We start from the raw sequence: 25,004 nt of genomic DNA, 5'->3' as shown, positions 1-25,004 counted from the left end.
TCTTAAAACAGAAGAAAGAAGGAAGTATGGGTTTTTGGGTCATTTGTTACTTGAAGTTAGTATTTTCACCCATGTAAAGACCAGATGACCAGGACAATAAATCAAGAGAATGGTTGCAGTGTTTGACCCTTTTAATACTGATGGGTGGTAAAAGTGTGAGTTTTTAGGAGTTAGTTCGTTACAGATCTTTTGACCGTTAACACGTGCCTTCTGACTGTAATAAAGAAATTAGAATTCTAACAGAAACGATCTGTCTTAGATTCTTTTATTTCTATACCCCATAATCTCACAGGTTATGGGCCCAGTTTAATATCAAGCGATATTAACTTCAAGTGCGTGAACCATTTTTTTGAGAAAAAAAAAACTTAAAAATGGATTTGAATAGAATGAATCGGAACATCAAACCGTTCAGCGGAGAACGGTATAGTGTGTGAAAAATTCGGATTCGTGCTTTATTGTGTAAATTAGACGTCTTGCACGTGATAGAGGGTGTGAAGCCTACAAGGGATGTGGACAGAGTTTGGGAGAAAGCTGAAAAAGTGGCGAAAAGTGCAATTCTCGCGAATTTGACAGACTCTTTTATAAACTCTACGATAGAGAGAAAAAGTCCTAAGGAAATTTTTGAGGAATTCGATAAAGTATATGAGAGAAAAAGTATCGCATCACAATTGTCGATTCGAAAAAGACTTTTCGCATTGAAATTATAGGGAGATGTTCCCCTTATGAAACATTTTTCTGTATTTGATGAATTAATCGAAGAATTATTGGCAGCTGGGGGAAAAGTGGAAGAAACTGCCAAAGTTTCACATCTATTGTTAACATTCCCAAATTTCTATGACAATATTATTACTGCTATCGAAACATTGTCAAATGATGATCTTACTCTCGCGTTTGTGAAAACAAAATTGCTTGACTTTGAAGTGAAACGAAAAGAAGAAAACAAGGACACAAGTGCTAAAGTTCTGAATGTAAAAGTAAGAAACAAAAATCAAAGGACTTCTAGACCAAGCAATGTTTCGAGCTTTAATGGAAAGTTTAAGAAACAGAGCAGAATAATATGTTATCACTGTGGTAAACAAGGCCATATAAAAGCCAAATGTTATCACTTTAAGAAAAGTGGAAAGCCAAAATTTTATGAGAAGAAAAAACATGCACAAGCGGTACAGGCGACCGAGGTGCGTTCAGAAGGAAATCAATCAAGCTTTGCATTTATGATGCGAGAATGCGCTTATGAACCGAGAATTAAAGGATACGTGGATTTTATTCTGGACTCTGGAGCATCGGATCACATCATAAATAGAAAAGACCTTGCCGAAAATTTCATGGAATTAAGTGTACCCATAAAAATTGCAGTGGCAAAGCACGGCGAGTACATCATCGCAACAAGGAGGGGCAGCCTGAATGTAACCAGTGACCAGGGCATCAATGGAGTTCTGGAAGACGTCCTGTATTGCCTAGAAGTACCACAAAACCTGCTCTCAGTTTCTAAGATGCAGGCCACAGGTTTGACAATTGGTTTCGACGCAAATGGTGGAAAAATCATAAAAGGTGCTAAGACCGTCATGTATGGTAAGTCGTCGAATAACTTAATTATGGTTGGCTTCACAATAAACTCAAAGGTAATTAATGTAGTAAACACTAAGTTGAGTTATTTGGCATCAAAGGCTAGGGCACATAGGAAAACAAAAGTTTTTGGAATTGAGAAATAAGGGAATGTTTGAAGATACAAAAGATTTAGAATACGTAGTGGTAAATGATAAATTGTGTGAGGCATGTATAAAAGGCAAGCAATCGCGTTTGCCATTTAACAAAGAAAAGAACAAAGATCATATTAGAAGACCGTTATTTGTAGTTCACTCGGATGTCGCGGATCCTGTCACTCCTCCTACGGTGAATAATAAGAAATATTTTGTTTTATTTATTGATCAATATACACATTACTGTGTCTCATATTTGATAGAATATAAATCAGAAGTTTTCAATGTATTTAAAGATTTTGTGGCAAAAGGTAAAGCCAGATTTAATTCAAAATTAGTAAATCTATATTGTGATAATCGAAGGGAATATTTATCAAATGAAATGAAGGACTACTGTATAGAAAGAGGTATTAGTTACCACTTGACAGTCCCTAGGACCCCACAGTTAAATGGTGTGGCTAAACGTATGGTGAGAACCATAACGGAAAAAGCGAGAACTATGGTTGTTGGGGCAGGACTTGAAAAAGAGTTCTGGGGAGAAGCAGTCTTGACTGCTACTTACTTAGTAAATATTACACCAACCAAAGTTCTGAGTAATGATAAGACACCATTTGAAATGTGGCATGAAAAAAGGCCACAATTAAAATATTTAAAGGTATTCGGTTCAACTGTATATGTTCATGAAAAAACCAGTAGAGGTAAATTCGATGAAAAATCATGGAAAGGAGTACTGGTTGGTTATGAACCGAATGGCTATAAAGTGTGGGATAGTGAGAAAGCAAGTTTCGCTATTGTGAGGGATGTCATTGTGGATGAAACTGATTTCATAAAGTCCAGACCCTCTCTTGGGGTAGGTGAGCTAGAAAATAGCTTTGATAATAAAATTATGAAATCAGTGGAACCTCTGGTATCAGATAATGGTGAAATGCCAAGGGAAATGCACAGGTCTGACAACCTAGAGCATGGTGATAGGCCAGAGGAATGTACAGAGTGTCCTCTATCAGATGATAAAGAAAATAGTTTTCCTCAAAATGAACCGAGGAGAAGTGTCAGACTTAAGGGCCTACCGCCTATTTCATACGATGAAAGTGACATATCCGAGAACTGCATATTATCGGTCCAATCAATTTTATATAGTATCCCAAAGACTTATCGGGAAATTAGGTTTAGGAAAGATAGGACTCAATGGGAAAAGGCTATGAAAAGCAAGATAAATTCTTTGCTGATTAATGAAACATGGACATTGGTATCAAGACCACAAGGAAAAAATATAGTTGATTGCAAATGGGTGTTTTCTTTAAAGTTCGATGAGCAAGGAATCCCAATAAAACCAAAGGCTAGGTTAGTTGCAAGAGGTTTTTCACAAGAATATCTTACAGACTATAATGAGACATTTGCTCCTGTAGCCAGAATTGCAAGCTTTAGATTCATACTAGCATTTGCAAATCAATTTAATTTGTTGCTACATCATATGGATGTGAAGACCGCCTTTTTGAACGGAAAATTAAAGGAGAAAATTTATATGAGGGTACCAGACGGAATAGAATGTAATGAAGATCAAGTTTGTAGATTGAATAAAGCTCTTTATGGTCTAAAACAAGCAGCGCGATGTTGGTTTGAAGTTTTTGAGCAAGCCCTCAAGGTGAAAGGATTTATAAATTCACCAGTTGATCCATGTATATATGTTTTGGATCATGGAGACATAGATAAAAATATCTATGTAGTTTTGCATGTCGATGATCTTGTAATAGCAACCGCAAACATCAAGACCATGGATAATTTTAAATTATATCTGATGCACAGATTCTCGATGGTAGACCTAAAGGAAATAAAATTGTTTCTAGGGATTAGAATTCATAGGGAAGATGGTAAAATTTCGTTAGATCAGGGCCTGTATATAAAAACTATTTTGGAAAAATTTTAAATGGCAAACTGTAATGCTGTGAGCACTCCCCTTGAAAGCAGGTTAGATTATTTAGCCTTAAATTCGGATAAAGAGACAAATGCACCGTGTAGAAATTTGATAGGGTGTTTAATGTATTTGATGGTATGCACAAGATCTGATCTGAGCGCATCAATCAGTATTTTGAGCAGGTACACAAGTAAGAATAATGACGAGTTATGGAAATGTTTTAAACGAGTATTGAGGTATTTGAAAGGCACAATAGACATTAAGTTAACGTATAAAAGGAACGATTTTGAACATATATTGGTTGGGTATACTGATTCAGACTGGGGTAGTGATGAAAATAATAGAAAAAGTACCACAGGGTACCTATTTCAGTTGTTTGGGAACTGTGTAATTTGCTAGAATACAAAGAGACAATTGTCGGTGGCAGCTTCCTCTACAGAAGCTGAATATATGGCTCTCTTTGAGGCAGTGAGAGAGGCCTTATGGCTAAAATCACTGGCAGAGAGTATCAAATTAAAGATGGAAGTTCCTATAATTATCTATGAAGACAACAACAGCTGTATCAGAATAGCCAACAATCCAACCAATCACAAGAAAACAAAGCATATCGATATTAAGTATCATTTTTCCAGAGAACAGGTTGAAAGAGGTCTAATCAAACTGGAATATGTCGGAACAGGTCAACAGCTAGCTGATGCGTTCACGAAACCACTACCAGCACCAAAGTTTATGGAAATCAGAAGGAGAATGAATATGGATTAATGAGAATTTTTTTTTTAATCATACATTTTGTATATAATGTAAATTTAATGGTCTGATTAGGTTTTCCTGGGTTTCCCTAATCCAAGCAGCAAATGTTGGACCATTTGTATTTCGTTTCCAGAAGGCAGTCAGAAGGTACATTGAGAAAATTAGAATATTGATATTGTATGTAATCAGTAGTTTTGGACATTGGTTTATAACTATGCTAGTAAGAGAAAGCCAATTAAATTTTGAGGGGGTGTGTTGGATTTCTGATACAAGTGTTCACGTCCAAAATTCAATAGTCTTTATGTTCTCAAATTTATTGTCTGTAAGAGTCAAGTTTGTTCAATTTATGACTCCTTTTCTTAAAACAGAAGAAAGAAGAAAGTATGGGTTTTTGGGTCATTTGTTACTTGAAGTTAGTATTTTCACCCATGTAAAGACCAGATGACCAGGACAATAAATCAAGAGAATGGTTGCAGTGTTTGACTCTTTTAATACTGATGGGTGGTAAAAGTGTGAGTCTTTAGGAGTTAGTTCGTTACAGATCTTTTGACCGTTAACACGTGCTTTCTGACTGTAATAAAGAAATTAGAGTTCTAACAGAAAAGATCTATCTTAGATTCTTTTATTTCTATACCCCATAATCTCACATTTGATATTGCAATATGTGATTCTTTGTAAAAAATTGCGAATGTTTTTCTTTTTTTTTCATTATTTTTAATTATTTTTCATATAAGTATCTGCAGTATTTGCAAGCTTTTGGGACCGTGGAGTCAATTGGGGTGCTGGGTGGGGTAAAATAAATCAAAAACATAGTTGAATAATTAATAAATCATATAATGAAACTAACTTAACCGCAATTAAGCCCTTTTTTTGTTTTGCAAGGAGGTGGAAATTTTTTAAAGACAGCCGGCCTGGCCATCAGCCGGGTAGTGTGAGATTTGACCAACCATTACGTCGTCCGTTTTATCCATTAAAACCATATCCCTACTTCTGCCCCGGTATCGCCTTCCAGCATTCCTTTAAGGCTTCCACTTCCCTTCTCTCACGGGCTAGGCGCGGCCAAGATTATCCGCTAAATTCTTTATTCTTTCGTTCTCTTTCTCACGTTTAACCTACATAATTCGCTCAATCATTCTTTCGAATGCTAGTCACTTCGCCTCGCTCTCTTAATTCGCGCCCAATTTTCTTTCGGTCCAGGATGAGTCCGCTTCTCCTGGCCTCCACACGACCTTCCTTCCACTTTAAACATTCCCAGAGCGTGTGCTCCGAAGTGTCCGATATATTTTGTGTTTCGCTTCCGCAGAATCAGCGGGGGCATTGCGTTTCACGCCGATTCTTCGCACGTATTTACCGAACACGCTGTGATCAATAAATATTTGCGACAGCGTATACCTGGACTTCGTCCACTAGCACTCGGACCATTGTTTTACGCTAGGAACGAGCACCTTTATCCACCCTTCGCATCTCCCCCATTCTGCCTCCCACTCACAGGTCATCCATTCTCTCGTCTCTTCTCTGGACTCTTTTCCACGCTCTCAGTCCATTTGTCTTGCTTTCAAACGCAGCCGCACCGGGGGTATTTTGGCCAACATCAACATCACCGCGCGGGACCGTTCTATAAGCATACGCCACCCTGATCACAAGCAACTGGTTTGTCCCCTCCAGAATGGCGTTGTACTTCTGATACACAAGTTGCGCACATCAAACTGGAGCCGCGTACATCAGGGCCGACGATGCCGCCATCATCATCGGCCGCCTTCTTTCATATCCCTAACTGTTCACTCTGAATAGGATTCTCTTCAGTTTCTGGATGATTCTGCCCTCCTTATCAGTCGTTTGTCAGGTATGCTCCCCGAAGCAAGTATCCCTGCCGAACCACACACCCAGGTACTTAACGCACTCACTCGTCTATACCTCACACTTTCCACCTACAGACTCATGCTTCACACCTTTTGTCTTCCGGCCAGAAGCACTATCTCGGTCTTCTCAGGGGCCATGCTGAAGCCTTTCGTACGGAACGTATCGATAACCAGTTCCATGACTCCTCTGACTCTCGCCTCCAAGGTTTCCCCATCCCCCGCCGGTAATCACCAGGGCAGGGCCATCCGCGTATGCCACCACCGGAGTAACGTCCTTGGGATACCCTGCCATCGGTAGCCCGTCGTAGAACAAGTTCCAGAAGATGATACCCTGACCGGATCCCTGAGGAACCCCACACAACAATTCGTGGACCCTCCCCTTAGGCAATACCAAAAACCTATCTTGCAAGTATGATTGAACTATGTTTAAGAAGTACCTGTTCACCGGGGATGTCCTCAACATATTCGCAATAAGGTCCTAGGGTGCAGTATTAAAAGCGTTCTTTACATCAATTGTTAACATTCGCAGAACCCTGCGTGCATATAACTTGTCCTTCTGATCTTCTCCACTACCCGCATGATGGCAGCGTGGCGCCCATGGTTCCACAGCATGGCGTCCATAGTACTTCTGCTCTTCATGAACCTAAACTGCTTCTCATCTATCATGCCGTGCGCTTTCACTTCTTCCAGAAGTCTGTCCTTGATAACCTTCTCGGCCACCTTCCCGAATCCGTCGATGAGACAGATGAGTCGGTATGTGAGCTCCACACCCGGATCCCGATTTGGCTTCTCCACTAGGATTAATGGAGCCCTCTTCCAGACTTTGGGGAACCCACACGAGGTCAAGATGCGATTAACGCAGTCGGTCATACCCTAGGGCGCTACCCCAAGGTATAACTTCAAGATCTCGTTCGGTATTCCATCCAGCCCTGGAGTTTTGTGGCTTTTGAGGCTCCCGACCGCCTGTCGAATCTCCTCTGCCGAGACCAGAGGCACGTGTTCAGCCCCCGGTTCCCTTGAAGCTCATCTGACTATCTCCTTCTTCGGAAAAAGCTCGTCCACGCACCGAAGCATTTCTTCTTACGGCAGGTGGCTCGTCTTGAGGCAACCAAACTTCCCAGCCAAATTTTGTAGCCAAGACCCCAAACATCTGTCTCCAGATCGACGCCCAACCCCTTTTACAACTTCCTTTTGATATTCGGAATGGACGTCTTTAGGGCCTTACGTGTCTCCTGGTTGGTACTCATCCTCTGCAACTCTCCTTCTTTCCTCCGTCTCTCTGTTTCCTTTCACCCTCGTCACCCTTCTTCTCGCTCTCACACAATGTCTCCTCTTATCTATCTCATCATTCCAGCAATACACAGCTCTCTTCTCACTACCCGCTCTGTTTTTCTTCTTGCAAAGACACGCATTACAGGCGTCACTGATGTCCTTTACTATGTGCTCGGAATCATTAGCCATGCCCACGCCCTCACTCTCTTCCACGTATCGACTTAACTTGCTCATACCCCTTGTAGTCACAATCGACCATTTCCCACTCTCTCTGTTACTGGCCCCTTGTACGTCCCCCTCCGTCGAAATCCGAAAGGTGACGTACCATTGCTTTCCATTTTCTCACCATGCCCGTCGCAATTGCACCGGCGATAGTTAACTGAGGTACTTGTTTCTGCATCTCACTCATTTCATTAATTTTCTTTTTTTTTAGAATTTAGGACAAACTAGGACGCTTCGAAGAGTGGACTTGAACAGGATTAGGTAAGTAGAAAAAAACTGCACTCAGGAAATAAGTATAATTTCAGCTAAGGTAACCTCGAGCTCGTGAAGTCCGTGTCCACAGTGTGGTACCTTTCGGGGTTGCTCGGGACTGGTCTTCCTCCTAGCCTTGCATCCCATGGACACGACCTAGCTCGGGAATTGGGAGGCGTTATAATATCCTCACCACACGACCCCTAAGGATCTCCACTCATGTGATCCATCTCGATGATGACCGCATCTCTGCAGCCCCCACCAAAACCCATTGGATGTTTACGGTTTGTTCTTGGGATTAGGATGAATTAAAGGACGCTTCAAAGAGTGGAACTTGGACAAGATTATAGGCAAGTTGAAAGAAACTGCACTTTGGGAGGTAAGTAAAATTCCAATTAAGGTAACCGCGAGCTCGCCAGGTCCGCGTCCACAGTGTGGTACCCTTCGGGTTTGCTCGGGACTGGGCTTCCTCCTAGCCTTGCATCCCTTGAGCACGCACCTCACCTTGGGAATTAGTGGTTGGTCCTGAATGACAGGATTGCAATTGATTTAGTTGATCCTACTTGTTGGATCCATCCATGGCTCAAGATAATCATTGACGCTCGGACCACCATGAAGTCGCAGTCACTGCGACTTCCAGGGACACTGGTTTCTGGTCAAAATTAATCAACAACCCGTTAACGATAACAAGGTTTATTGACTACACTACTAACTAACTTGCACAATATCGATGTATACGAGTACAATTAAGACAAAGTTAACATCGGGCCACTGCACGATAATAGTAGTTCAACAAAGGCTCTGTGACAAAAAAATACGAGAAAAAAACCCAATTTAAACAAAATTACAAAATTGGGAAATACGATAGATCTGAATGCGATCGATTCACGAGGGTAATGAAAAAAAAGAGTCTCCTGGCAACTGTACATAGTTCTTAAATACCAAAAACTGAGCAACCCAGGTGTAGATGTACTCCTCCTCGGAAACTATTGTCGGTTAACTTGCTATCTTAAAGCGTAATATTTAGATCAGAAGCTAGATTGGCCCTTTATTAGTTTATTGCAGCCACAACGACTCTACGAAACGTGCTTACATCTAATTTGCTAGTTCCGCCAAAGAGAGGTGACGGAAATTCCAGTGTCCAAGAACCCCCTTATGGGAGCAGAATGGTAGTGCAATTTAGTCATATCGGGAATATTTATGGACAGATGGCGATAAACATGGGCGTAACGCAGAGTTTAGACTTAAACCTATAAGCTAAACAATTAACAATTAACCATTAATACATCGATCTAACAGGATCCAAGTCTTAACATGATCTACAAACTTCTATAATTCAACACCTCAATTCCATCAAATACTTTGGTAGCGTAGCATAAACTTTTGATATTACGTAACCTCATAAAAAAATTCAATGGGGCTAAATTTGGAGATCTTAGGGGCCACTCAATTGGACCTCGACGTCCAATCCATTTTTCTGCAAAATTTTCGTACGAGAAGAGCGTAATAAGGAAGAGCATTGTCTCGTTGAAAAACGATTTCATCATTTGCATTAAATTCAAGAGGATTATTCTCTACGATATCAAGTATTAAAGGATTAATTTCGTTTTCTAGAAGATCTAAATACAAATTCCTGGTTAAATTTTCCTCCAAGAATAATGGCCCATCAATGTGATTTCCCAAGATTCCTGCCCATACGTTCAGTTTTTGTGGATATTGTGTTTTTCCCTGGCAAAAATGATGTGGGTTTGCGTCATTCCAATACCGTACGTTGTCTGTGTACTATTCTATCCAGAAAAAAACGTGCATTCATCGGAAAAGCAAATACTTTTGAACAAATCGGTTATTATGTCTTATTTTATCAAACATTATGTTGCAAAATTGAGCCGTCTATCAGGATCATCTTCTGTCAGCTGATATATATTATATAATTTTGACTTTGTACGCATGAATTTTTTTTTCAAAACTAGTGGTACAATAGAAGTACTGACTTCCAATTGTATTGCTATTGCCGGTGTCGATTGTTGCGATCATTCTATTACTGATTGAATAACCTCCAATTGTTTATCTTCCGATACACCTAGACGACTTGTACCCTTTGATTGATTAAGAGTTTCCTTGGTGGTAAATTTTCTTACCAATTCACGCAAATATTTTCTAGTAATTGGAGTTTCAGGTTAAGTTCAGGTTAGGTTAGTAGGTAGTAGTTCCCTTCCGAGGTGTCTCCACCTTGACGTGGTGAGAGGGCTTGAGGGTCCCTGCGACCCCAGGAGCCATGCCGGTGGGTGCAACCGTGCCGGACGAGTCCTGGGAGAGGGACTGGACAAAGAGAGACACACAGCAGAATGATGAGTGAAGTAAGGAACGCGGTACCCCAGGCGGGTGACAGTCCCGCCGCCGGTACAGACTGGGTGAGAGCCCCGGTTGCCAGCGCTGGCCCCATAGATTCTGGGGGGGACCAAGGACACTCAAAGCATTTAGACAAACAGGCAGACGAACAGGCGCACGGACAGGTATACGAACAGGCACACGGACAGGCATACGAGCAAGTACATGAACAGGTATAGAGACAGGATAGGAAAAAGGAACTTAAAAAGCCAGTGTACTACTATAGTATAAAGTGTTTGCAAAAGGAAGAAAGGAGAAGAAACTCGGAAACGGACATAAATATGGTAAAGAAAAGGAAAATAATGGACACCTCGATTGGAAAGGAAGACTGTGATGTGTATAAAACTAAAGAAAGTACGGAAGAGTATATTCTAACGGAAGCAGTTGACAGAATTAAAAAATTAATAGAAGAACTGGATGGTAAAATTGAGAAAAATACGCAAAGGGATATAAAAGAGATAACAAAAAATTTAAAGAAACAAAGGGATATTCTAAATAGGGACATTATAGTGAACTGGTTGGAGAAACATAGGTATGAGAGAGCGGAGAGGATGTATTATGTTGGGGATGTGCAGACCGAGGAAGGTTGGGGAAAGGAAATAAGAGATCAAGGAAGTCAAACGGAGATAGAAGGGGAAGTATTAGGTTGTTCGGAAAGTAATTTCGTTTTTTCCCGACAGAGGATTTAATGGTATTTTTTTGCACTTAACCTCACACTTAAGCCATATAATTTTTATATGCTTTGAGAGCTCATATAACAAGGCTTGTGTGTGAAACATTTCAATTAATTCTACGCAGTAGTTTTTGGTTGGTGCCCTTTTAAATATGGAGAGCGATAAGCAGCATTTTCGACATATCCTACTGTTTTACTACAGAAAGGGTAAAAATGCTGTTCAAGCCAGAAAGAAATTGACCGATGTGTATGGAGAAGGTGTGTTGACAGTACGCCAGTGTCAGAACTGGTTCTCTAAATTTCGATCTGGCAATTTTGATGTCGAAGATGCACCACGTTCGGGAAGGCCGGTTGAAGCTGATAAAGACGCCATAAAGGCATTAGTTGATGCGAACCGTCGAATAACAACACGTGAGATCGGATTGAAGTTAAATTTATCGAATTCAACAGTTTATGACCACTTGAAAGGCCTGGGATTATCCTCGAAGCTCGATATATGGGTTCCCCATGTTCTCACAGAGAGAAATCTGTGTCGCCGCATTGACGTCTGCGATTCGCTTCTCAAACGTGACAAAAATGATCCGTTTTTGAAGCGCATCATTACTGGGGACGAAAAATGGGTTGTATACAACAACGTCAAACGCAAGAGGTCATGGAGCAAAAAAGATGAATCGACTCAAACCATTTCCAAAGCCGATATTCACCAAAAAAAGGTGATGCTGTCTGTTTGGTGGGATTTTAAAGGAATCGTTTTTTTTGAGCTTTTACCGGATAACACAACGATTAATTCGGAAGTCTACTGCCAGCAGCTGGACAAACTGAAGGATGCACTTCAACAGAAAAGACCCGAACTAATCAACAGAAAAGGTGTAGTGTTTCACCAAGACAACGCGAGACCTCACACAAGTTTGGTCACTCGCCAAAAGCTTTTACAGCTTGAATGGGACACAATGCCACACCCACCATATTCTCCAGACCTGGCACCATCGGATTATTATTTGTTCCGGTCACTCCAAAATTTTTTAGACTGTAAAACTTTCATCTCAAATGATGAGGTCAAAAACCACCTCGATCAGTTTTTTGCCAGCAAAGACAAAAAATTTTATGAGCGTGGAATTATGCTACTACCAGAAAGATGGCAAAAGGTGTTGGACCAGAACGGCCAATATATAATTTAATAAAGCATTTGTTTATTATACGAAAACTGTCATTCATTTTCACATAAAAAAACGAAATTACTTTCCGAACAACCTGATAAATACAGTGGAAGGGATAAACGACTATGGGGATTTTAAAAGAGTAGCAGAAAATAAATGGAATAATTCGGCGTATGTAAAAACTGAAATAAAAATTGGGAACTCTCTAGAAACTGGAAATAATAGTGTAAAAGTGGTGTTAGTTAAACTTGGGGACAAGGGGATGGAAAAAGGGGTGCAAGCGGGGTATAGAATAAGGTTTTCGGAGTTAGAGGAGTGCGGAGAAGGATTTGAGGTATTAGAGCAGACGGTGAAGATTAAAACTGGGACAGGACAAAAACAAAAAGGACAAAACGTGGTGAAGATAACGCTTACAGGGAAGGAAGAGGATTTGTGGGAGAGCCTGGTAGAACTACGAAGGGAAACGGAACAAGAGGAGTGGGTGGTCATGCATGAGATGGGAGAGATGGATGTGGAGAGAATGAGAAGGATGGTGGAAGCTGTATTTGGGAAAACAAAAACAAAAACAAAAATAACAATATATATAGACAAAAATAAGGAAGATAAAGTAATAAACAAAAAAAAAACCTATGCATTAGTGGTAAGCAGGGTACCGGGGGAACAACTGGAGAAAACGGTGGGTAGAATTAAGGAGTCAGTAGGGAGAAGGGAGGAAAAGGAGCAAATACAGGGACTAAGAACTACGAGGGATGGAAAAATTCTGGTTGAAATGGGGAAGGTTGAGGAAGATGCGAGGGAGCTAAAGGAGGTTATTGAAAGGAGCATAATCACAAAGGTGACAGTGAGGGGACCACATAGGAAAAGGGACATAATACACGTAAGGGGAATGGACGTTACAGCGAGCAGGGAAGATGTAAGGAGAGCGCTATTGAAAAAGGTGGAGGGACTTAAGGAATGAGAGTTCTCAGTGAGGGATATGAAGGAGAATAGCACGGACACATAAGCGGTGACGGTTGTGATGGATGAGGAAAAGGTGAAGGCGCTTATGGACGACCCATACTTGAGAGTGGGGAATAATAGGTGTAGGATGGAAAGGAGAGTGGAAGTGGGGAGATGCTACAGGTGCTGGGGGTTGGACCATGTAGCGAGAGACTGTAAGGGAGTAGATAGGACAGGGTGTTGTTTTGTGTGCGGGGAAAAAGGACATAGAATGGAGGAGTGCAAGGGGAGAGAGAGGTGTTGTATATGTAACATGGAGGGACATAGGACGGGGACGGGTAGGTGCGAGGCTTTTAAAAAGGTCTTGGCCGCAGCAAGGAGAGAGGAAAGGAGGAGAGAGTTTGTGCCGCCCCCGGGGAAGGGGGAGGGGCGCAGACATTAAGACCCCCCCCTCCCCCGAAGTAATGCCGGGAGGCGATTCCGGGGGGGATTAAGGGTGGAGAGGGGAGGTTTTTAGTGGGTAGGCGCCCTCCCTTCAGGGGGGTGAATCCCACATAACCCGGTCGCCAGACCACCAGGCCGGGTACCTATGAAGGTTTTCCTTCCCCATACAAAAAAAAATAAAAAAGTAGGTAGTAGTTATTTCAGGTAGGAAATCTTTCGTTAAACAATCTTTCAGCGACATAATTATTTCGACCAGCTTCACTAAAAACTAATACAGCTTCAACTTTTTCTTGCAAAGTATGCATATTTAAATAAAGACAAATTTTATAGAACCACTTTTAAACACTCTTAAACACTGATAATTCAAGCAGGAGATCAGCAAAGAATATTTGGTACAAAATTGAAATGTGTCTATCTGCTTATCAATAAACAAGTTTTTTTCCAATTATATTTTACTGAACAGAAATTTTGATAAATGCATAGAATGTGAGTTTCTTTTAAATTTTATTTTTGAGAAATTATTATTGTTTTAAACTAATCGATTAATTAAAAAAAACTTCATTTTTGTACACTGTTTCGAAATACCTTTCGAATGAGGTGTTACTCTATCCATGGTACTATTTTTAAAAAATGACCCTTTTGGCCTAGCGGCAACACGGTAAATAATTTTTATGCAAAAACATTGTCAAAAGATATTTCTTTTTGTCTTATTTAAGGCCTATTTTGAAATTTTGAAAAAATCATTTTAATGGATGATTTTTTTAGAAGTGTTGAAAAAAATTATTAAATGGCGTGCACATAAACGGTTTTTATTTTTTTACTGAAAAACAATACATCGGAGGAAAAAAAGTCAAGTGAACTTTTCTCTTCTAAATTAAACAAGGATTCTAAAAATAATTTTTAATTTAAGAAAAATCATTGGCGTACCAATTTTTTATTGAAAAATATTCAAAGTGGTGCCCGACTGCACGCCACAGGTGAATCTAATGTTAATGTTTTTGCAGCAAAATATGAACTATTGAGCACAGAAAGTGCGAGCAAAGTTTCATTGTAATACCTGTAGGGGTTTGAAATCTATTAATAAATTTCATTTTTTTTACGAAGACTAACACCCTGTATCTCAGTAACGAGAAGTTTGTGAATATAGTTTTAACAAGTAAATCGTCATATTTTAATCACTTCTACATGATCTTTAATTATTTCTGTTAAACTTTGAAACACCCTGTATATGTTAGTAAGTGGATTAAAAATGAAACACTCTATTCCGCAGACAGCACACTTTATTTTCACCATCCAACAAAAAGAGAACAAAACCGATAAACTCATCTAGAGCCAAGAGGCCCGAACAAAATCATCTTTTTAACTGCTCTTCCTTCTTTTTCCTTGAACCACGCTCAGGCCCTTGTTTATGTTAACATCATTAATATCGGGTTACACTGGGCCGTCGATCCAGTGTATTAAATCAGAAAAAGAAAATAGGATCGACTTATAATTTCATTGGTAAAATATTTAATTACTCTAACATATATAGTTTTGTAAATAAGATTAGGCAGTAATAATAAACCTTCTGATCTCAAAATTTTCTGAATCTAATAACTAACTTGTACGTTCATACAATAACAATAATATTGATAACAACATCCCACTAATAAATTTTTTGCCGGCCAGAATTTAAGATAATTTAGGTAATAATCTCTTGGGTGCACCACAAACTATACCTGTACCCTTCATATTGCCTCCAAATACAAAAAATGTACTGCAACTTGTAAGTTTGTCCAAAAAACCCACATGGACTCAGATGAATGCAAATAATATTATTTAATTTTAATGAAGAATGTGGTCCTTCTACTCATATCACAAAACTCGAAGGTAAAAGCTCATTTTGAATTTTTTCCATGTTCTTTCGACAAGAATTATTGGAAAATATTTAATAATTTTTAGAATATTGGTCACATAAGCTTACTGGTTAGCAATCTAACCGCCGACTTTTTTGTTTAAATAATGATGCAGAATAATACTTAACATAAAAATACTTTTAATGTGTGTTTATTGACTGTAAATAAAGAGGTTTTTGAGAAAATTTTAAAGATTTATTTTTTAAAAAGATAATCTGTGCACATATGCATTTAAAAATCAAAAGCTTTCTGTGCTTTAAAGAGTTAAAAAGGCGTATTGAGAATCAAAAGTTTTACAACAAGTAAGAACTGTTTGATCATATTCAGAATTTTTAGAATAATAATGAAGAAAAAATCATTGAAAATTTGGTGAATTCTATGCCAGCTAGATGTCGTGAAGTGATAAAACAGAAAGGATATTCCACAAAATATTAATTTAAATAATGTTTTTTGTTAACATTAGCATAAAAAGTTAAAAATTAGAAATGTTGCTTATTTTATATCGGGCTGAATTGTAAAAAATAGAATCTTTTATAACCTTTAAGAATTTTCATCATTTATTGTACTATTTATAAGTTGTACAAATAAATTTCCGCCGTTTGAAAAAACATGGCCCCACCAGAAGATTATTTTGAAATTGTCAGATGTAAAACGTACCATCGCAAGTTTGGTAATGTAGTAAAAAGATAACGTTGAAATATTAGTGATTCCTTATCAGCATAACATAATTTGTAATAATGTGAAGTTTTGCGCCGAATAAGCGTTTTTTGCGAGAACTTTTAATTTACTTCTTTAATTTGAAGAAATCTACAGCTGAGGCACATCGATTACTTATAGAAGCATATGGTGAGGCTGCTCTAAGTGAGAGAAGTTGTCGCGAGTGGTTTCATAAACTTAAAAATGGTCAATTTGGCGTGGACGTGGAAGACCTAAAGTGTACGAAGATGCGGAATTAGAAGTATTATTGGAGGAAAGTTCATCCCAAACGCAAAAAGAACTTGCACTTACGTTAGAAGTAACTTAACAAGCAATTTCGCATCGTTTCAAAATGTTGGGAATGATTCAAAAACAAGGAAATTTGGTTGAACACCGATTTTGCATGAGTGAAATGTTGCTTGCCAGGCATAAAAAAAGGTTTTTTTGCATCGAGAAATCACCAGCGATGAAAAATGGATCCATTACGATAACTTAAAGAAAAGAAAATCACGGGGACTACCTGGCCATGCTTCAACATCGACAGCCAAACCAAATATTCATAGAAAAACACTCATGTTGTGTATTTGCTGGGATCAGCTTGGTGTCATATATTGGTGTCAATATTAAGAGTTGCTCAAATCTAACACAACCATTACTGGAACTCTTTACCGAACACAATTAATGAGATTGACCGGAGCACTTAAGGAAAAACGCGCCCATTACTACTCCAAACACGACAAAATTATTCTCCTACATGATAATGCCCGTCCGCATGTTTCAGACATGGTGCCGGTTAAAACCTGTTTGGAAACACTTAATTGGGAAGTCCTACCTCATTCGACTATTGCTTATTCCACTTGATGGCACATGTTCTATCTAAGCAGCATTTTACATCATATGAAGATACTAAAGATTGCGTCGATTCATAGATAGCCTCAAAAGATGAAGAGTTCCTCCGACGTGGTATTTGAATGCTGCCAGAAAGATAGGAAAATCTAATGACTAGTGATGGACAATACTTTGAATAAAACATAATGCACCTTTCTTTCACAATAAATTCCTAATTTTTTATATCAAACAGCGGAAACTTGTTTATACCTTTATATGTATATGTATCATTAGTTAGTAATAAAACTATGGTTGAATTTTAGACCTTTATGATTTTGTAGTGAAATTTAAAATGCTTTTCAAAAATTGCTTAATTTATGTCCTGTAAGTAGTATTTCTGAAAAATTTTCTAATAAGCTAGATGATTCTCAATAATTTTTTATACTCCTGTATATAAATAATGTAAAATTGTTTATAATGAATATAATTTTTATTTGGCTCAAGTTAGAATAACCGTTATATTTTAATTTAACCTGGTTACTTTCTTGTTCGTTTATAATTTTTTTTTAACAGATTACTATCACTGATTTCTATCTCAGTACAATTTAACAAACGGATGATCACCAAAAAACATAAACTTTTCAATGTTGTTAAATTGTAGCGAAATAAGATATTCTAGTAAGCAAAACTCGACAGACATACTGGTAGTACTGAACATACTTTTTAGGGTACTAGAGAATATTGAACAAAGCAATTTGTTAAATTTCTTTATATCAGTGTTTGTTTTAAGTAAAGCTTTATTTATAGGTGTATCGCATTCGTCAATTAAAACAAATACTTGTGCATTAAAATGATCATTAATACATTTTGATAGATATTTTAAGCCATGTATTATTTGTGATTTTGATAGCATTTCATATTTAATATGATCATAATAGAAATTAAATTTGTCTTTTGTTGTCTTATTTAACTTATCAGACATTAATAAATAATCATGTTGTTGGAACACCTTATATTATAGTACTATTTGAATTTCATCTATTTCACTAAAACTATCTCCACTTACACTTTTGAAATCAATACGTATTACTGAACATCTATCAAAGTTTTTCCAAATAAGTCTACTTGTTGGAAAATTAATAAATTGTTGTTTTTAAAGATGTTGTAATTAGTCGAAGTCTTAAGATAAATGGCTTGTCCATTTTCATCCATCTGTATCTGAAGGAATGTTTTTAGCATGTGCATACAATAGGCGCTCTTCCCAAAGCGACGAGATGCAGTAATTAAAACCATTTCCTCAGTGTTTGTTATTTCCCCTATTAACAACGTTTTGTCAACAAATGCTGGGGATGTTACGATTTTATCAAAACTGGATTTATGTACTAATAAAACGGATGTTCACTCATCTTTAACTTTGGCATCTAATTTCTCTCTTCTTGTAAAACAAACCTAAACAAGCAAATATACTTCTTGAACACATAAGTACCCGGATAATTTATCAAATTTTATTTTTTAGTGAAATATCACATTAACAAACGCAAATCAAAGATAAACGATTATAATTAGACGACACTGCACGACGAAACAACTCCCCTAAACAAACATAACCTCAAACATAAGAAAGTAGAAAACAGAGATCTACCCACACAGTGCGATGCAGACTAATGCGTGAGACATGTCGTCATTAGAGTGCAGCAAGAACTATAACAAAGCATATACAGGGTGATTCATTGGGAATGGGACATGACGAAACCCAAGATAGAGGATACCAAAATATGACGATTGGCCGCAACATGCCTCATATTAATGTTGCGCGTTTTGAAGTTACAGGGTGTTAAAAGTTAAAATTTTATTTTAAAATTCCTTAATAACTTTTTGTGTTTTCATAGCATCAACACCAAAATTGGTGTACTTAGGTTTTGTAAGATGCCAAATAAGGATCTTGATTTAATTTTTATGAAATTTCTAGAGGGCGCTAGTTACAACCCACCGCTTCGGTATATTTGGTCATATTTTTTTATGAGTGCAACTAAGGTCAAATTTTATTCAATATATTGAAAGAGCGTCTATTTTTACGCAAAAAAGGTATTCTTGTTCAATCCCGATATCTCTCTTCGTTTACGAGATTTTTGCCTATGAGCTAATTCGTGTCGTTCCATTTCAACTCGGTTTTATTAATTTTCAAATAAATATTTTGCCGCATTAAGCAAATGAAAAGCCAATAACAAATGAAAAATAAGTTTTATTTAAGCAGCTGTTCAAAATGACCACCTTCCACCTCAATGCACTTTACTAACCTTTTTCTCAAAAATCTTTTTATTCTAAATTGCATATCGACGTTATTCTTGATTTTATCAGCTGCTTGTTGAATTTTTTGGCATAATTCTTAGCGAGTATTAATTGTTCCTTTGTATACAATTGCTTTCATACTTGACCATATTGAGAAGTCCAATGGGTTGAAGTCTGGACTTCTCGCAGGCCTCGGAAATTCACTTCCACGACCGATCTATCGATGTGGAAAAACATTGTTTAAATGTTGGCACACTTGGAGAGAAAAATGTGGAGCCGCTCCGTCTTGCATGAACCACATATTTTGACGTAAATATAATGGAACATATTCGAGAATTTCGTTAAATTGTCCTTGCAAAAAATTTAAATACCGAAGGCCATTTAAATTGGCTGGAAGTTCGAAAGGACCAATAAAAAAGTCACCTATTACACCACACCAAGTGTTTATCTTAAATTCGTGTTGAAAATGTGTTTCTCGTACAGCATTTGGATTCTCAGAATCCCATAAATGACTATTTTTCCAGTTAAAAATTCCACGGCGTGTGAAAGTTGCCTCGTCAGTAAATAAAATTTTGTTCAAAAAATTTGGATCTTCGTTTTGTTTCTCTTGCAAAAATCGAGCAAATCTTAAGCGAGCAGAACGGTCTTCAGCGAGCAAATTTTGAACAGGCGTTAAATGATATAGATGGAATTTTTCTTTATGTAAAATTCTCTAGACAGACGATTGACTCATTCCCATCGTTGCACTTAACCGGCGTGTACTTAATGTTTTATTTTCAGCAATTCGTACTAAAACTTCCTCTTCCTGTTCAACCGGGATAGTTTTTCGAGCATCATTGTTTTGGCTTTGAGGGTGAAAAGAGCCTGTTTCTCCCAAACGATTGTACAGGTTTCTGAATAATTTGTGATTGGGTTGTTGTCGGTTGGGATATAATTCAAAATAACTACGTGCTGCAGCACGACTGTTAAAATGCATTTGAGCAAAAACACAAATCATATCGCGAATCTCACTAAAGGAAAAGTCATTATGCCTTGGCATTTTTACTTTTAAATTACTATTTTTTACTTAAAAAGAGCAAATGATAAGAAAAGAGTCTAATTACTGCAGTATCGGGTTTTGATACTACTGTAGATATAGGATGGTGTTTATATCTTATAATGAAATCACATATAGGAAAGGACTATAAGTATGCGTTTATTAATGTAAAGTGAACAAAAGAGAGTATAAAGTAACTTGTGAGTTTAGCGAGCGCGGACGCGACTTCTGAGTTACCAATAACAACCGAACCTAGAAGAAAAGAGGGCTTGTACATGCCCTGCAAAATCTTAGATACTAAAACCCATGGTGATAAACCATGGGCGTACTCTGGCTAGGGTGCCATCTGCACCACCCGCCGCATCAAACCGTTACGTCTTAAGCTAGGAATTGGAACAGCCACTATAGGGCCAACGAAATTTATCAAGGGCAATTCAAATGCCGACAAAGTATATTACAGGCAGTTCCAATGTCGACCCGGTTTATTGCGAGGATTTCCAACACCGACAAGACATGGCATGGGAAGTTCCCATGCCCCAACTAATGCCCACCAGGGTCGTACCCCAGGGATATGACAATCTTAAAGTTAATTCCTACTATCTAACATGTATCCAGCTTAAAAGTAACGCCTATCTACAAGGGACGCGATCCTACATTACTTTGACAAGCTAAAGTAACAACGGCTAAGTAATGCCTTGCTATGCAAGTGAATCACAGCCACCTCCGTTTTTGAGGATTTGAAATGGCACGACACGAATTAGCTTATAGGTAAAAATCTCGTAAACGAAGAGAGATATCGGAATTGAACAAGAATACCTTTTTTGCGTAAAAATAGACGTACTTTCAATATATTGAATAAAATTTAACCTTAGTTGTACTTATAAAAAAATTTGACCAAATATATCGAAGTGGTGGGTTGTAACTAGCGCCCTCTAGAAATTTCGTAAAAATTAGATCAAAAACCTTATTTGGCATCTTACAAAACCTAAGTACATCGATTTTGGTATTGATGCTGTGAAAACACAAAAAGTTATTAAGGAATTTTAAAATAAAATTTTAACTTTTAACACCCTGTAACTCTGAAACGCGCAACATTGATATAAGGCATGTTGCGTCCAATCGTAATATTTTGGTGTCCTCTATCTTGGGTTTCGTCATGTCCCATTCCCAATTAATCACCCTGTATAACAATAAAAAAATAAATACAATGTTATACAATTCAGATTCGTCTTTCGTAGATTAATGATTATCATTACATTGTTTCGATTGTCTCAATTAGTCACTTTGTTCGTTTTTCACTACCTGTTTGTTACTGGTAATCATTATTGTACCTTTTTGTTTTTGTTTCAGTATTAGTAAGCTGCATTTGAGTAATAACATGAAAAAGTTCCTCTTTCAATTTAGCTGCAGAATCTTTTAGTCCATGATTTTTTATAATATATTTGTCGGAGATTTATTAGTTCTTAAGTTCTGTAAATGTAACATTAGAAGAGATAATAAGATGAAGGGCAGGCTGACAGTCTTCTTAACCTTTAAACCCTACCCGGGGTACTCGTGTACCTCACACAAAGCTTAAACTAATATTATTCTTAGAATAGTAATGCTACACGTCTAGATCCCCTTTTATCTTCTTATATAAAAGGTGGGGATAGGTTGATGTATTTCTTGTTCAGCTGACATCCATTTGTGATATGATATACTAGGTTGGGGTACCTATGCACCCCAGGGTAGGATTAGTACAATAAAGCAATACATCAGTGGCAGAATGCAATATTGTTTTTGAGTGAAAATTTATAATTTTGGTAAGTTTGCCTTTTGAAATGTTTATTATTGAAAAGTAGCGTAAAGTTATAAATAATTAAATCTTAGGTTATGGATAATTTAACTTCTCAACCAACCACAAATAGTGGTCGTCCTAGTAAGAAACGGCAGCGCCTCTTTCTAAAACAGTTCGAAATTGAGACAATTATAGAAAAGTATCTAACCGAAAAGGAAGATGAATCCCCTGAAGATAACCTCTATCAGTCTTTTGATGAGGATGACACAATTCAACCAATTGACGGAGATGAAGATGTCAGAGTTAGCACTGATGAAAGTGACTCTAACTTAATTTAGGAGAATAAAAATGGAGATAAAGACTTAACTAGGGATGATTCAGACTTAGTGAAAGTAATGAATGTACCAACTAAACTCTTCGGAAAAAATAAATTTGAATGGAGCGGGGTAAAGCCAACTCGCACCCGATGTGCAAAAAGAAATATAGTGCTTTATTTACTTGGAAACAGAGGTGATGCTCGTTAAGTAAAATCGGGTCTTGAAGCTTTCTGCTTATTTTTTACTGATGACCTTATGAACAATATAGTGCGATTCACAAACTCTGAAATAGAGAAACAACGATTTAGTTATAAAAATTAACGATTCAGAGAAGATAAAGCGGCTTCCGCAAGTATAAAACCTAATTTTGCTATATATATCAGTATAATTGAATTGAAGGCACTATTTGGTCTATATTTGTTAGCTGGAGTTTTGGATATGAATTATGTCACTGTCCAGGAGTTATTTGATAAATATTCTGGGGTGGGGTACTTCCGTTCCACAATGCCTCAATCCAGATTTGAATTTCTTACTAATTGTTTGCGTTTTGACGATCGTGAAACTAGAGCTAAACGAAAAAAAGAGAATCGCTTGGCTCCCGTTAGAGAATTATTTGATTATATAGTTCAAAAGAGTCAGGAATTGTATATTCCTTCTGAATATTGTACAGTTGATGACCAGTTGCTTGCGTTTAAAGGCAAGTGTCCCTCTAAATCTGACAAATATGGGATTAAAATTATTATGCTTTGTGATGCTAAGACATTTTATATGCTCAATGCTCAAGTATATACTGGAAAAGGTTCCATTCCGGCAGGTGTACCAGTTGCTGAGTATTATTCAGTGGAAATAACCAAACCCATTCATGGAACCAACAAAAATTATACTTTTGACAATTGGTTTACATCAGTCCCAATGGCACAAAAATTTGTCCTGCCGTCGTGGTATGGAATCACTAGGCGTTTTCCATTGGGCGTCAGAAATAGGATTGCCACACCAAACTCGTAAAACAGGAACGTGATGTGTTTTATTACTAAACTTAGAATAAACTTATTTCTACTGTGTACAGAGTATGATTGTTACCAGTTGGAGTACATGTGGAGGGTGCGAGGCCCGGAAGAGAAAAGAGACCGTTGGTGATGTGATCAACGGTTTTATATGGTTTGGATCGAACTATCCAGAATGTATTTCCGGAAACCGTTACGGAAAATGTTTTCCCGCCGTTGTTTTAGTTCTCTACAGAACCGAGATACTGCTCTGGTTCGCAGTGCACTGTCACTGTCATTATTAGACGAGTGACACTGCACGCGCTGCTGGCTCCGCCACAAATTGTTAAAAAATCATCAAGTGACAGTGACAATTGTAGGAACTGTCGGGTTTATAGGTGTTTGCGTTTACCGATAGGATTCGGAGTAACGCGGCATGTTGTTGGTGCTAACGGGGTGATCTATTCTTCCGTTACAAGTTGAACACGCTGAAGGGACCAGTATTCTAACCCGGCAAAGATACTAGTCATAGATACAAAATACGCGCTGATACTGCTCGACTATCTTTATTTACACAAAACTATTGCTATGTTTATTATCACAGTCTGTATGTACTATACCGAGGGTGATAATCGTGGTACGTTACCTCGAGAGAGCTGAGAGTAAGAGTATAAGAGCTTAAGGGTATGAGAGACTAAGTGTGTAAGAGTATATAAGAGATAAGAGAGATTTTAAGGGTCTGTTTGGGTTTATATAGCTAACCAACCCTTTCGCTATTTCCGTCCCTGCTACTCGTCAACTGTCACTCCTGTGAGTGTCACTTGTCGGTGCAGGTTCTCGGTGTGAACTACTCTCGAGTGTATAATGCACCACAGAACTATGAAGACAAACAAAGCAGAGATTCCCCCAAGTTTTACAGATATAAAAAAAAGACAGAGAAATAGTGCAATGTTTGCTTTCTCAGAGGAATTTACACTTTTTTCATACTGTCTGCCAAAATAAAATAAAAAATGTGATGATGCTATCTAGTATGCATGATCAAGCACATAAAGATGTTTCATGGCCTGAAATAATTCAGTTCTACAATAAAACCAAAGAAGGAGTCGACACACTAGACAAGCTTTGCCATCAGTATTCCGTCTCCAGAAGAACATGTCGTTGGCCTTTTTGTCTATTTTATGGATTGCTGAATATTGTCGGAGTAAACACATTAGTACTTGTCAACGGTTCTAAAGCAAAAGAAAAGGAAACCATTCGATAGATTAGATTAGATAGATAGACGAACATATTTGAAAAATTTAGCATTGTTACTCATAAAACTTTATATGAGAGAAAGGTTAACTTGGCCAACTTTGCCTTTGTATCTTCAGAACAGCATCGTGGGAATATTGAAAGAAAACGTATCAAACGACATAAAACAAGATAAGGATAAAACCTCAGGAAGGTGTGGCTTTTGTAATCGATCTCGCGATCGTAAAAGTCGTATCAGTTGCCAGATGTGTTCAAAATTTATTTGCGCAGAACACCAAGTAAAAATATGCCCCACCTGAGCAAAAAATAACTAGTTTTTAAGAAAATAAAATGTAATGTAAGTTTTTTTGTAATAAATTTGATTTTT

General features: G+C 37.8%; 1 protein-coding gene across 1 annotated transcript; it reads left to right on the top strand.

The window, feature by feature from the left end:
- Window positions 1–10,309: 10,309 nt before the first annotated feature.
- On the top strand, window positions 10,310–13,140 carry LOC136416799 (uncharacterized). Its single transcript, XM_066402156.1, has 3 exons — window positions 10,310–10,525; window positions 10,598–11,009; window positions 12,290–13,140. The coding sequence occupies exons 1-3, from the start codon at window positions 10,310–10,312 to the stop codon at window positions 13,138–13,140; spliced, it is 1,479 nt and encodes a 492-aa protein (XP_066258253.1).
- The last annotated feature ends 11,864 nt before the right edge of the window (window positions 13,141–25,004 follow it).

This window comes from Euwallacea similis, chromosome 25 (assembly GCF_039881205.1).
Source record: "Euwallacea similis isolate ESF13 chromosome 25, ESF131.1, whole genome shotgun sequence".
Taxonomy (NCBI): domain Eukaryota; kingdom Metazoa; phylum Arthropoda; class Insecta; order Coleoptera; family Curculionidae; genus Euwallacea; species Euwallacea similis.
This window is presented reverse-complemented; position numbering and strand designations above follow the sequence as displayed.